The sequence below is a fragment of the Oncorhynchus clarkii genome, chromosome 3 (genome assembly GCF_045791955.1).
Source record: "Oncorhynchus clarkii lewisi isolate Uvic-CL-2024 chromosome 3, UVic_Ocla_1.0, whole genome shotgun sequence".
NCBI lineage: Eukaryota > Metazoa > Chordata > Actinopteri > Salmoniformes > Salmonidae > Oncorhynchus > Oncorhynchus clarkii.
Window position 1 is genome coordinate 14,747,681 of NC_092149.1, and position 14,698 is coordinate 14,762,378.

General features: G+C 42.3%; 2 protein-coding genes across 2 annotated transcripts; both read right to left on the reverse strand.

The window, feature by feature from the left end:
* Nucleotides 1-112: 112 nt before the first annotated feature.
* LOC139388675 (membrane bound O-acyltransferase domain containing 7) lies at nt 113-9,683 on the reverse strand. Its single transcript, XM_071135500.1, has 9 exons — nt 9,559-9,683; nt 8,858-8,937; nt 8,473-8,602; nt 6,187-6,313; nt 5,926-6,082; nt 5,262-5,457; nt 3,160-3,312; nt 2,876-3,052; nt 113-2,702 (listed from the first exon to the last, which is right to left on the reverse strand). Exons 2-9 carry the CDS (start codon nt 8,931-8,933, stop codon nt 2,291-2,293), a joined length of 1,428 nt encoding a protein of 475 aa, XP_070991601.1. The 5' UTR covers nt 8,934-8,937; nt 9,559-9,683; the 3' UTR covers nt 113-2,290.
* Nucleotides 9,684-11,752: 2,069 nt separating this feature from the next.
* Nucleotides 11,753-14,327, reverse strand: LOC139405743 (ribosomal protein S9). The gene is made up of 5 exons (XM_071148165.1): nt 14,266-14,327; nt 13,493-13,604; nt 13,277-13,399; nt 12,756-12,942; nt 11,753-12,003 (listed from the first exon to the last, which is right to left on the reverse strand). Exons 2-5 carry the CDS (start codon nt 13,587-13,589, stop codon nt 11,826-11,828), a joined length of 585 nt encoding a protein of 194 aa, XP_071004266.1. The 5' UTR covers nt 13,590-13,604; nt 14,266-14,327; the 3' UTR covers nt 11,753-11,825.
* Nucleotides 14,328-14,698: the final 371 nt, after the last annotated feature.

Below are 14,698 nucleotides of genomic sequence, written 5' to 3' on the forward strand. Positions count from 1 at the left end.
AACCATAGAATGAACCATGTCAGATCAGAAATTGCAAGAGAAATGTGCACTAATAAAACTACAGCCAACATCCATGAACAAAACACCAATAAGGAACAAGACTTTAGACGTGTTGAATATCTGAGACATGTATTCCGTTGGTAACACTGAACTGTTACAAGGCAGGGAGAGTTACAATCATCAAGGTGAAACCATTCAGAAACAAACAAAAATACACAAGAAATATTACATGTGACAGAGAGAAAGATGGAGAAGCAACCATCAAGGAATGTTTTCTATACTGGTCATGTACTGAAATGAGTTGGCTGATAAAAAAACACAAGGGAGTCGTTTCTTCGGGGCTCGGGTTTTGGCACAAGGAAAAGGAGGGAGGGTTTGGCTATATCAGATTGTGGTAAACAATAATAATACAATGCTTCCGTGCTATCTAGTCAATTAAATTACAAGAAATATAATTCCAAATCACTTTTTGTATTCTACTGTCAGCACAATATATATTTTAAATACCATTACATTTGTAATAAGATGGCAGTCAAACATTTTGGCAGTGGCTGAGGACTGACTGGTAAGGTAGTAGCTTGGTCTTTCTACAACCTTACCTTAGCAGTCAGTCAGTCCTCAGTCACTGCCAAAATGTTCTGACTGAGGCAACTTATTTCCTAATAGAATGCACTACTTTTGGCCCAGGTCTGACCAAAAGTAGTGCATTGTCTGGGGAACAGCCGGGTGTCATTTGAGATGTAGCCAGTGACACACAAACAACAATAAAGAACAATAAATAAATATTCACCATACAGTATATAATTACATCTCTAATCAAATAATCTGACACCCAGAACTCCATTCTGGCGTGATTGCAGCAGATGCTCTATTTATGTTACGTGCATCTGTCCACAAGAGATTACTAATCAAATAACTACGGAATGCAGGACAGATCATTTTTGTAAAGAAGAGATATGAGTAAAATGCTCATTTACAGGCCAAGTCAAATCAAAAGATCACCCAAAACGACATTTTAAATAATGCAGTAAAATAAATTCAGATTAAAATCAACAAATAAATCAAGCAAATACCTTAAGCAATTTATGTATTTTTCTAAACCACAGATTCCATTCTGAAATTTGCACGGGTCTTTTTGGTTCCAGTAGCCCCTCTTGACACAGTGAAAGTTATTTCAAGTTTCTTGGTCTTTACTCTGAGAACAAATCACTGAGGATGGCTCCACTTAATAATGACAGAATTTGTGTTCTTTCAACTTGGAGATAAGGGATAAATGATCATCTTCTTATCATAATATAAAACCTAATAAGAATGTTGAGGAAAGAGAACGTATACAACTGCCACATTCATTATGACTGGATCCTCTATATGCGTTTTAAAACTAGCCAAGTATAACTCAGTATGTACTCATGGCTATCCAAAGTTCACTTTTCTGCACTATTCTATAACTGATCATAGGAACGGTCTGATCAATGAAAACTCGAAAATATAAAGAAGCAGAAAATCTTGTTGCCCCGGGAAAATGCATTGTTGATCTGGTTATGGCTTGAGATAAATGCCTGTGACTTGTATTTAACTTTGAGTAAATCATGCTTTGATGTCAATGGGATTAGAGATTTAGCCAAAAATACAGACTGAGTAACATACTTACATCCCAGTTCAAATTGAGTCCTTGCTCTATGAATGGATTCAAGGGATGTGCCGCTGTGTTATACAGTACTTTATACTCTGTTTCAAGGCAGCATCTTGAACATACAATTTTGTGTCCTCTAAACTAATTGAAGTATATTTGTATGAAAATTGACTGTGATTTGAAATAATCACACACATACATACGCACAAGTGAAGTAGCTGAATAATCTCAATCCCCCTGAACTTTTTTGCCACTCACACATCAAATAACATTCATTAAGCAAACATTCTTTCACCCAATTATACCTGTATGTACACGTGGTTTGTAATGTAATATCACCATGGCAACTGTTACTGGGTTACAACAATGTTCATAAGGATTCACTGTATTCAGCTAAAAGTCCAATGATGTCTCCTGGTTAGGGAAATCCTACAACTTCATCTATTCTACCTACCAACTGCAAATCCAACCCTAGTAGGGTCTAGGGGCCAGTTTGGGATTGAACATAACTCTTCTCTACCAGGGGAGACATCACTGGACCTAACGGACAAAAGTGACCCATACAGATCAGTGACAGACAGCGCATTGTGGGAATAGTAGTTCTTTAGTAAACCTATCCTCCCCATACAGTACATCCTCCCATCCATCAATCCATTCTCACTCTGTCTTCTCTCTCACGTCCTCTTGCTTCACCTCTTTCTTCTCCCCCTCAATTTTCTCCTCCTTTTCACTCTTCTTTCTCTCCCTCTTTCCTCCCTTCATCAGCCTCCCGAACAGAATGCAGGCCAGGGCGATGATGTGGATGATGAAGTAGATGGAGGTCCAGTAGTGGACGGTGTCGCTTGCCTTCAGCAGGACGAAGCCCATACACATGTAGTCATAGGCCCTCATCTTGAGGAACCAGTGGACCCAGTCGAAGGCACTCTGACCCCGGGGCCCCAGCTTGGCCCTGACCGACGCCTCCATGGCCGACTCAGCCGCAATACACAGAGGAATGGTGAGGAATGACAGGTAGTAGCCAACGTGAAGCCCGTGCCAGTATGCACTGATGAACATGGTCCATCCAGCCCTGGGACAGAATTGTGAAACGTATGCATCAAATGACATTCAGGGGACATCTTATCTGGCACTTACAAATATATTGAAAGTTGACTGTAGTTTTGTAGTTTAACAGACTATGAGACAGTTTATTTTAGACACAACACACAGGCCTTCTCTAGTGAACCTGCATAGGGCCCTTACTTGAGTGCGTAAGCCTTGAAGGGGGAGTTGGGGTAGATGTAGTGATGCAGCCACCACTGCACAGTCATGTTCCAGTAGCGCATCCCGTGTCGGACCTTCACACAGAAGTCAGTGTTGTATGGGTCAATGTTCTGGATGGTTTTGAAGTCGTACACAACCGGACTTTCAGGGTCAGGGCTGGAGAGACCGAAGAATCAAAACCAAGATTAAACACTTACATAATTATGAATTAATGTACTTTACTGTTTTCCCCAACTGGACTGAATATCCTGTGTGAGACTTGCCTGTAGTTGACAGTGGGACCCCCTCCCGGCTTGGAGAGCGCCCCCTCTGGGTAACAGCCCAGTCCTGCGCTGATGCAGCCAGCCTCTGCCCCACACCATGCAGCGTAGAACCGCATCCGGAACACAAAGAACACCACCGTCATGTAGAACAACCTGGAGGGGGTTATAGAGAGAGACCTCATTTAATAATGACCTCATCAGTATAACTACGAGTGAAGAGCAACAATGGTCTGGAATACTAAATAGACAAGAGTTCTGTCTCAATTCTGTTTCACTGGAATTGGTGCTTGTCCTTCAATTGTTTTCAGTCATCTGGGAAATCCATCCATTTAGCCCTTAATTATTTAATGGTTACATTTCCCGTAGTTTTCTGGAGAGAGAAACAGTGGTGAATGAACTCACAATTCTGTTATGCCAACTCAATAAATATAGAAATAAAAACATCTACTCTACCGTTCAAAAGTTTGGGGTCACTTAGAAATGTCCTTGTTTTCCATGAAAGCATACATGAAATTAGTTGCAAAATGAATAGGAAATAGTCAAGATGTTGACAAGGATATAAATAATGATTTTTAATTGAAATAATAAGTGTCCTTCAAACTTTGCTTTCGTCAAAGAATCCTCCATTTGCAGCAATTATGCAGACCTTTGGCATTCTAGTTGTCAATTTGTTGAGGTAATCTGAAGAGATTTCACCCCATGCTTTCTGAAGCACCTCCCACAAGTTGGTTTGATGGGCACCTCTTACGGTTATACGGTTAAGCTGCTCCCACAACAGCTCAATAGGGTTGAGATCCGGTGACTGTGCTGGCCACTCCATTATAGACAGAATACCAGCTGACTGCTTCTTCCCTAAATAGTTATTGCATAGTTTGGAGCTGTGCTTTGGGTCATTGTCCTGTTGTAGGAGGAAAATGGCTCCAATTAAGTGCTGCCACAGGGTATGGCATGGCGTTGCAAAATGGAGTGATAGCCTTCCTTCTTCAAGATCCCTTTTACCCTGTACAAATCTCCCACTTTACCACCACCAAAGCACCCCCAGACCATCACATTGCCTCCACCATGCTTGACAGATGGCGCCAAGCACTCCTCCAGCATCTTTTCGTTTTCTCTGCGTCTCACCAATGTCCTTCTTTGTTATCCGAACACCTCAAACTTAGATTTGTCTGTCCATAACACTTTTTTCCAATCTTCCAGTGTCTGTGTTCTTTTGCCCATCTTAATCTTTTATTTTTATTGGCCAGTCTGAGATATGGCTCTTTCTTTGCAACTCTGCCTAGAAGGCCAGCGTTCACGAGTCGCCTCTTCACTGTTGACGTTAAGACTGGTGTTTTGCAGGTACTATTTAATGAAGCTGCCAATTGAGGACTTGTGTCTGTATCTTAAGCTTCACACGCTAATGTACTTGTCCTCTGGCTCAGTTGTGCACCAGGGCCTCCCACTCCGCTTTCTATTCTGGTTAGGGCCAGTTTGCGCTGTTCTGTGAAGGGAGTAGCAAAGAGTGTTGTACGAGATCTTCAGTTTCTTGGCAATTTATCACATGGAATAGCCTTCATTTCTCAGAACAAGAATAGACTGACGAGTTTCAGAAGAAAGGTCTTTGTTTCTAGCCATTTTGAGCCTGTAATCGAACCCACAAATGCTGATGCTCCAGATACTCAACTAGTCTAAAGAAGGCCAGTTTTATTGCTTCTTTAATCAGTACAAAAGTTTTCAGCTGTGCTAACATAATTGCAAAAGGGTTTTCTAATGATCAATTAGCCTTTTCAAATTATAAACTTGGATTAGCTAACATAATGTGCCATTGGAACACAGGAGTGATGGTTGCTGATAATGGGCCTCTGTACGCCTATGTAGATATTCCATTTTTTTATTTTTTTATCTGCCGTTTCCAGCTACAATAGTCATTTACAACATTAACAATGTCTACACTGTATTTCTGATCAATTTGATGTTATTTTAATGGACAAATAAAATTTGCTTTTCTTTAAAAAACTAAAATTTCTAAGTGCCCTCAAACTTTTGAATGGAAGTATACCTTTTTTTGATACAAGCAATTTTTTAACAACATTTTTACAAAATCAAGAGTGCTGTTTTGCTACCTGAAGAAAAAGTGATGTTCCAGGAACTCTTCAGTGCGGACGTATGCCAGGGGGAAGTACATGTTGGCGGTCAGGAACAGAGCTCCGTAGACAGGCACCAACCTCAGCCTCAGCATGCAGGGTACCCAGCCAGGAAGGTCCAAGGAGCTGGGCTGCCTCAGCCAGTCCACATAGGTTTGGAACCGGAAGAACGGGCCTTTTAGGGAGATGTAGGGATAAATGAAGGGATGAAGAGAGAGCATTGAGGGTGAAGTGGTAGGATAGACAAGGTGAATAGTACAAGTTAGAAAAGACAAGGAGAGAGAGGGATCATTGGAGGACAAAAAAAGGATAGATTGCAAGGAGGAGTGTTAATGGGTGATGGACGAAGGAGTGAGTAAAAAAAGGAGGGAGAGTTACAGGAAGGTCATGTAGTGGAAGAGAAAATGTAAGCAGACTCACACAATATTTCACTAGTGGCAGATAGAAAGACAGAGAGAAACAGTTCAAATGGGTGCAAAAGCAAATTAGTGGCAAATCATACTAGATACATTTACACCAAACACATACACACTGAAGCCATTCACCTGTCACCATATCAAAAAGAGGTCCAGAGAAATATGGATATGTTGACAGTAGCCCTGTATGATAAAACAAACTAGGGAATGGGGCTAGACAGCCTTACCTGTCATTATACCCACATAGCAGTAGCTATAGGCTATCATATCATAGAGGGAAGGCTCTTGGGACAGTCCACCAACCACAGGAGACTTAGAGAATGAGCTCACTTCCTGTTTCTTCTCCAGGTGAAAACTCTGCACCTCATTGGCCAGACTGACCATCTGAATGAAAACAAGTGGGTTGTTACTGTAAACAACATCATGATGCATTATGCCCTTGCATTTCAGTAATCGTGTATGTCCTCCATCTCTTCCTATAGATGTACCTTCAGAGTGAGGAGTAGCTGGATGGCGTTGGCAAAGGGTGTTGGCGGCGGCAGGCCGAACCATGTGACCAGTCTGAAGAAGAGGAGGTAGAGGAAGGTCCAGGCCAGAGAGAGAGCTGGGGCACTCCTGAAGAAGGTAAACAGGGGAATGGGTGAGAGAGAGAAGTTCCTGACTGTCACTAAATAGTGGCACACCATTACGACACAGGAGTGTTCTACAGTGTCTGTTGATACAGTTGAAGTCAGAAGTTCACATACACCTTAGCCAAATACATTTCAACTCAGGTTCACAATTCCTGACATTTAATCCTAGTAAAAAGTCCCCGTAATAGGTCAGTTAGGATGACCAGTTTATTTTAAGAATGTGAAATGTCAGAATAATAGTAGAGAATTATTTCTTTCAGCTTTTATTTCTTTCATCACATTCCCAGTGGGTCAAAAGTTTATATACACTCAATTAGTATTTGGTAGCATTGCCAACAAATGGTTTAACTTGGGTCAAACATTTCAGGTAGCCTTCCACAAGCTTCCCACAATAAGTTGGGTGAATATTGGCCCATTCCTCTTGACAGAGCTGGTGTAACTGAGTCAGGTTTGTAGGCCTCCTTGCTCACACACGCTTTTTCAGTTCTGCCCACAAATTGTCTATGGGATTGAGGTCAGGGCTTTGTGATGGCCACTCCAATACCTTGACTTTGTTGTCCTTAAGCCATTTTGCCACAACTTTGGAAGTATGCTTGGGGTTTGGAAGACCCATATGTGACCAAGCTTTAACTTCCTGACGTCTTGATGTTGCTTCAATATATACACATAATTTTCCATCCTCATGATGCCATCTATTTCGTGAAGTGCACCAGTCCCTCCAGGAGCAAAGCATCTCCACAACATGATGCTGCCACCCCCGTGCTTCTCGGTTGGGATGGTGTTCTTCGGCTTGCAAGCCCCCCCCTTTTTTCTCCAAACATAATGATGGTCATTATGGCCAAACAGTTCTATTTTTGTTTCATCAGACCAGAGGACATTTTTCCAAAAAGTAAGATATTTTTCCCCATATGCAGTTGCAAACCGTAGTCTGGCTTTTTTATGGCGGTTTTGGAGCAGTGGCCTCTTCCTTGCTGAGCGGCCTTTCAGGTTATGTCAATATAGGACTCATTTTACTGTGGATATAGATAATTTTGTACCTGTTTCCTCCATCATCTTCACAAGGTCTTTTGCTCTTGTCCTGGGATTGATTTCCACTTTTCGCACCAAATATGTTCATCTCTAGGAGACAGAACGCGTCTCCTTCCTGAGCGGTATTACGGCTGCATGGTCCCATGGTGTTTATACTTGCGTACTATTGTTTGTACAGATGAACGTCGTACCTTCAGGCGTTTGGAAATGACTCCCAAGGATGAACCAGACTTGTGGAGGTCTACAATCTTTTTTCTGAGGTCTTGGCTGATATCTTTTGATTTTCCCATGATGTCAAGCAAAGAGGCACGGAGTTTGAACGTAGGCCTCGAAATACATCCACAGGTACACCTCCAATTGACTCAAATTATGTCAATTAGCCTATCAGAAGCTTCTAAAGCCATGCCATCATTTTCTAGAATTTTCCAAGCTGTTTAAAGGCACAGTCAACTTAGTGTATGTAAACCTCTGACCCACTGGAATTGTGATACAGTGAATTATAAGTGAAATAATCTGTCTGTAAACAATTGTTGGAAAAATAACTTGTGTCATGCACAAAGCAGATGTCCTAACCGACTTGCCAAAACTATAGTTTGTTAACAAGAAATGTGTGGAGTGGTAAAAAAATGAGTTTTAATGACTCCAACCTAAGTGGATGTAAACTTCCGACTTCAATTGTATATAATTTGTTTATTTTGAATAATGTCTCTTAGGGCTGGGAATTGCCAGGGACCTCACGATAAGATATTATCACAATACTTTGGCGCTGATACAATATGCATTGCGATTCGATAATGTGATTTTTTTTTTGCGATTCGATGTTCCAAACATACTGCTCACCATATGTCTGCTGCAAAGGGACAAGAGAGAACCATGGAAACACAACTTGTGATCAGTAATGGAAATAAGTGCTGAAAACAAATTGGCTCCGGGTTTAAAAAGAAGATGGAGAACAAGTTATGAAGGAGAAATACTGGAGTTTTGTCGCAGGTACAGCCAACTAGCACAATAAATTATATTGCGATATTGTCAAAACGATACAACATATCTTCAAAAATAATATCTCGGTATGTAACTGCATGGATTTCTTCCCCCAAATCACTAATGCCTCACCGCCAGCTGCTCTTGATGATGATCCATGTTCCAAGCACTGTCACAAGTGAGTGGAGGGCATGGACCTGACAGGTTGCTATGGTGATCGAGAGGCCCAAGAGCAACGCTGCCCCCTGCTTCACTGGAGGACCTACAGCAACAATAACACCCACACACATTTCACTTACAATGAACCTTCAGAGCAGAGCAGATAGGCCTATTATACATCATGTGTTAACAGTTTTTTAAACATGTTATCGTGATTGCAACCGCCTTTTCATTCTTCTGTCCTGCGTGTTACCAGAATGTATTGAAAATAAAGAATTGTGTTTTTCAGTGTTCATATATTCTAGGAGACACCATATAGGTTAGGTGAATTTATTTGACGGCTAGATAGAATACTCACTCGGGTACCGGAATAGGAACCCGATGGGGATGGAAGCAGCGAGAATTCCCAAGTAGACCAGCTCATCAGGAGACATCTCTCTGCACACAGGTACACAACACACACACACACACACAGTATGATCATGGTAACTTAAGGTCCTCTGTGCTGCATGGAAAAATGCTATGAGAAATTTGACTGCAGTTTGCATATAGCATCATTATGACAGTGATAAAGCCTGTGATTGACAACTTAATATCTGTTCTATTCGAAGTTGCTATGCATGTTCAGTAGTATTAGAAAGTGTTTATAACATGCACATGACTCAACATCACATCGTCATGATCAAAATGTTACACCACTGACGTGAGTTAGTGTGTGGGCTGAATCAGAACTCGCCTGATCATGCCATGGATGGAGTAATCACAGAATTGCAACATACGCGTTACAAATGTTAGCACACGCTAAGCTAGTTAGCTACTGCAGCCTTGCGTGACATCGGTGGAAGTACCGCAGTGACAGGAGAAATTTTTGTTCTAGAGGATCTTCTATAGGCGATAAATTACTCATTCTATAAACGCAAAAAATGTGGCTAGCTATCCCCCAGGACCACAACAAGCTAACTTGCTACAGTAGCAGCCAACGTTAGCTCTTAGCTCAATGATTGCATTCCCTGTAGATGTACATCTCTGTAGCTAAACTTCTAGAGTAAACGTACTCACGTTTAAAATCAGGCCGACATTCAATATAGTTAACAATCCCTGGAACAAATATTCAAGCACAGTGATGATTTGGTAAATCCCACTTCCTACTACCGCAACAACGTGTCAATCACAACCAAAACCCCGCCCACGGACACTGCCCAGTCCATAAATAAAGGCAGTACGTTTCAAAAAGAATAAATAATTCTGCTTGAAATGGTTTGGAATTTTACATTAATATAGCGAACCCATTGATTCTTGAGGAATATTACTTAATGTCGCATAAGCTTTGTTCAACTGTCATACCCAATGATACACTGAACAAAAATACACTGCTCAAAAAAATAAAGGGAACACTAAAATAACAGCCTAGATCTGAATGAATTAAATATTCTTATTAAATACTTTTTTCTTTACATAGTTGAATGTGCTGACAATTATCAATGGAAATCAAATTTATCAACCCATGGAGGTCTGGATTTGGAGTCACACTCAAAATTAAAGTGGAAAACCACACTACAGGCTGATCCAACTTTGATATAATGTCCTTAAAACAAGTCAAAATGAGGCTTAGTAGTGTGTGTGGCCTCCACGTGCCTGTATGACCTCCCTACAATGCCTGGGCATGCTCCTGATGAGGTGGCGGATGGTCTCCTGAGGGATCTCCTCCCAGACCTGGACTAAAGTATCCGCCAACTCCTGGACAGTCTGTGGTGCAACATGGCGTTGGTAGATGGAACGAGACATGTCCCAGTTTGCTGATGTCAAGTTGTGAGCCGAGTGCCCCATGATGGCAGTGGGGTTATGGTATGGGCAGGCATAAACTACGGAGAAACGAATGCAATTGCATTTTATTATTGGCAATCTGAGTGCACAGATACACCACGATGAGGCCCATTGTTGTGCCATTCATTGTGTTCAGTGTATATACCCCATCAGGACCCTGAAATAAGCTTGTTTTATGCAATTGTTAAACATGGTTAATATCATTTCATATTATGGATATTTGTTCCTTGCACCCATAGCCGTCTATGAATGGGTTTACATTTCCTGAGCACCATGACTGAGTGGAGGGATGGCTGCTTTATCATTTCAACCGCGGATTGGCCTAAATTTCAAGTGCCACATTTATGAATATCAGTCTAACTCGGCTGTTAGATAAAACGTGCATTTTACCTAGTTATTCCCCATGAATCCACAATCCTATGGGAGTGTTATGGTAGACAAATCACTTACCCTGTGCCATTTGCTTATTCTTGAGACAGCCTACAGGGAGGTCAGACCTGGCAGTGTGGTGCCGGGACAACCTCAGCAAGACAAAGGAGCTGATCGTGGACTACAGGAAACAGAGGGCCGAGCACACCCCCATGCATTGCTGGGGATGTTGTGGAGCAGGTCGAGAGCTTCAAGTTCCTTGGTGTCCACATCAGTAAACTATCATGGTCCACACATGTTGAAAAGGGCACCTCTTCAGGTTGAAGAGATTTGGCATTGGCCTTCAGATCCTGAAGCTCTACAGCTACACCATTGAGAGCATCTTGACTGGCTGCATCACCACTCGGTATGGCAACTGCTCAGCATCCAACCACAAGGCGCTAAAGAGTAGTGCTTATGGCCAAGTATATAACTTGAGCTGGTCTCCCTGCCATCCAGGACCTGTAACCCAGGCGGTGTCAGAAGGCCCTAAAAATGGTTAAGACTCCAGCCACCCAAGTCCCAGTTCTGATAACAGGGAACACTAATGCACCAAGTCTGGAACCAACAAGATACTGCACAGCTCCTACCCACAAGCTGTCCAACTGCTAATTAGTTAACCAATAGCTAGATGATCTGCATTCACCTTTTTTTGCCCTCTTGACACGTCACCATTCAGTCCATTGACTAGTCACTTATCTACTTAAATTCCTTAATACCCCTGCACATCAACCTGGTACCATGTCTCTGGCCAGGTTATGGTTAGTCAGTTCTTTCTCTCCACTGTTGGGAACAGCACATAAGCAGTTCAGTTAGTCTACACCTGTTTACAAAACATGTGAAACATTTGATTAGTTGTCACTTCCAACAGCCAACCGAGCAAGTCAGAATTATAGTATCCCTATAAAATGTCTAGCAATGACATCTATAACCCTAATGTAGCCATTATGTGTAGTCAATTATTGTGCAGAGGCCTTAACTAGTCAGTTTCCACCACATATCAAGTAAAAATTCACAAAAATTTGTGGTCAAAATGTTTTTATTATTGAAAAACAGGAAGTGCCAGACACGAACACGCCCAGTCAGCCTCCATTTTAATCCTCCTCTTCCTCATCAACTCCCCCAGCACCACCCTGGCCCTTCTTGGCATTCTTTCTCTTGACTCGGCCAGGGCGTCCGCCACCGTATGGTGAACGCAGGGAGAAGTCAATGTGCTTCTGGCTGTCCAGGCGCACCACGAAGGAGGGGATGTTGACCACCTGCTTGCGCACACTGGAGAGAAAGGAGACCGCAATGAATGGTTTTGTTCCTCCCGACTTAATAGCATAGACAAATAACCATCTAGATGGGAATAGTTTGGCATCAATGACAGGCCTCATTCACGAGGAATTCTTGACACCACAGGAAGTCTGAATATGAATTTTAATCATCGGCCTGCCTGATGAGGTATAGTACTCTTACCAAACTAAATTGAAGACCATGCGATTGCCTTACAAGTCAAATACACTTGATAGTTTGCCGTGACCATTAGCACGTATCTGCCCGAGGTGCAATCCTCCATACATTACCTGTCAGCAAATAAGACAGTAGCAGTCTGCCTCTCGCTTGGTTCTGGGCAGTCTTATAGACAAGGTATACAGTCTGTTACTGCATTGACCTTGCTGAAACTGTTTGCCCACTCTTGATGGGCAGGATTGGCTCTGGGCAGTCATAGACAAGGTATACGGTTTGTTACCGAATTGACCTTGCTGAAATGTTAAACCACGCTCAGGGATGAGCTATCGTTTGTGAGGCCCTCTAAGGATTGAGAAAGTAACTTGTGAGTTGTGCAGTTTCAACTCATAATAGTTAACTGAACAGTTAGTGTAGGCATGTGAGAAGTTTATAAATGTACATGTTACAAATGGTTTAACAACCAGTCACAAGTTCATCATAGAGCCTATTTAAAATAACAGACCAGTGTAATGCACTACCGACTTGTCCTTTCTAGCATGGCCATCTAGTGACCATCTCCAACAGCTTACCGGATGTGCCTCTGGCGGATGAGAACGCGGGCGTGGTGGATGCTCTTAGCAAGGCCCAGCTTGAAGACCTGCGTCTGGAGCCTCCTCTCCAAGAAGTCCTCCACCTTCAGGCCCAGGATGTAATCGAGCTTCATCTTGCCCTCATCCAGCACACCGATTCTCACCAGACGCCTGAGCAGGGCGTTACCTAGGAGACAGGATACAGCAATTTTCAGTCACTGATCACAACATAGGGCCCTAATCAGGGACTGTTTGAGACCTGGAACCCCAGGTGGGTGCAATTAATTCAGGTAGAACAGAACCAGCAGTAATCTGGACCTCCCGGGTAAAATCTGAATATCCCCGATTTAAGGCATCTGGAAATCTGACTGACGGCCTCATTCACGAGGAATTCCTGACACCACAGACAATCTGAATATTGAATATTTAAATCATTGGCCGATATCTCACTAGCTAACAGCTCAAAGGACTTTTACGAACAGTCAAAATATAGCTCACAGAACCATCTAGCTGTGGTGTACCTTCAAAAAGACGCTTGGGGTCCTTCTCATCCAGAGTGAGCAGCTCTCTGGCAGCCTTGCGAATCTTGGCCAGGGTGAACTTCACCCTCCACACCTCACGCTTGTTCCTCAGACCATACTCCCCTGAGAGATTAAAATTAACTTACTTAAAAAAAATACATGGTATTTAGAGACCAGCAGATTCAATATAATTCAAAACCTGCTATTTGCACATACCGATAAGTTTAAGCTCCTGGTCAAGACGAGACTTCTCGAAGGGGCGGCGGGGGGTGACGTATGTCTTGCGACAAACCCAACTCCTGGCAACGGGCATGGTGGATCAAAGTGCCTGAGGAATAAGAATTGATATGGCTGTTCAGTTCCAACATTGCGATTACACAAGTGATTATACTGAATTTCAACCCATGTTAATTATTCTGCAGACCATCTTCAGTCACACATTAATACTAAACTTGTTTAATAAGGCAATTAGGCTATTAGCAAAATATAAGTACATGTAATGTTATGGATCAGGGTTAGTTTACTGACAGGCTTCGACAGTGGTACTTCGTAACTTGGCTGGCGAAAGTGGGAACTTGTTAGCTATTTAACTAGCGTCAACGGATTCATATAAATCGACAATTTCTATTAAGGAGCCGAACCCCCCCCCCCCCCCCCCCACCTATACAGCTGCAAATTGTTAATGTAGTTTGATAAAGTGTAAAGCGTTTGAGAAGACGCAGAGACATCTACAGCACAGTAACGTAAAGGCCTCACCGGCGATATGTCACTCTTGCTAGCTAGCTAACGTTAGCGTGCTAACCACGTTGTACAGTGCGTGGACGACTGACATGACCGAATAAGGCAGAAGTTGAGCCAAACATATACAAAATATGTTGGTCGGTGTAACCGAAATGCACAACTAAACGTATAAATACCTTACTTCTCAACATTGCGACCCTACTTCTATGGAAAAACAAGACAGACTAAAGCGCATAATACGTTATTACCTGTCTTCCACAGGCCAGTACGATAAAGAGGAAGTCAAGTTGGATCTCTCCATTATTTATATGGATCCCGCGAACTACATTTCCCAAAAATATGTGACGACACCACTTCAAAGCAGCAATTGGTGAAATACCTCCATCTGTTGTTCAACTTTGTTCGTCAAACTAAAACCGATTCTGTTTACTTGCTGGACAAGAACAACTAACTTTTCAAACAACTATCTAGTCTAGTGTACTACACATAATGAACGTTGGATCACCTAGGTATGCCATGTATTATTTTGTGAGCTGTTGTGTAGGCCTCTTCGGTTATTGAACATAGTTTAGAAAATATCTTTAAAAATGTGTAACGGTATTATTATGTGTATTAGCCCGGCATCCTATGTCGGGGCTGTGTGTGTGTGTGTGTGTGTGTGTGTGTGTGTGTGTGTCAGTG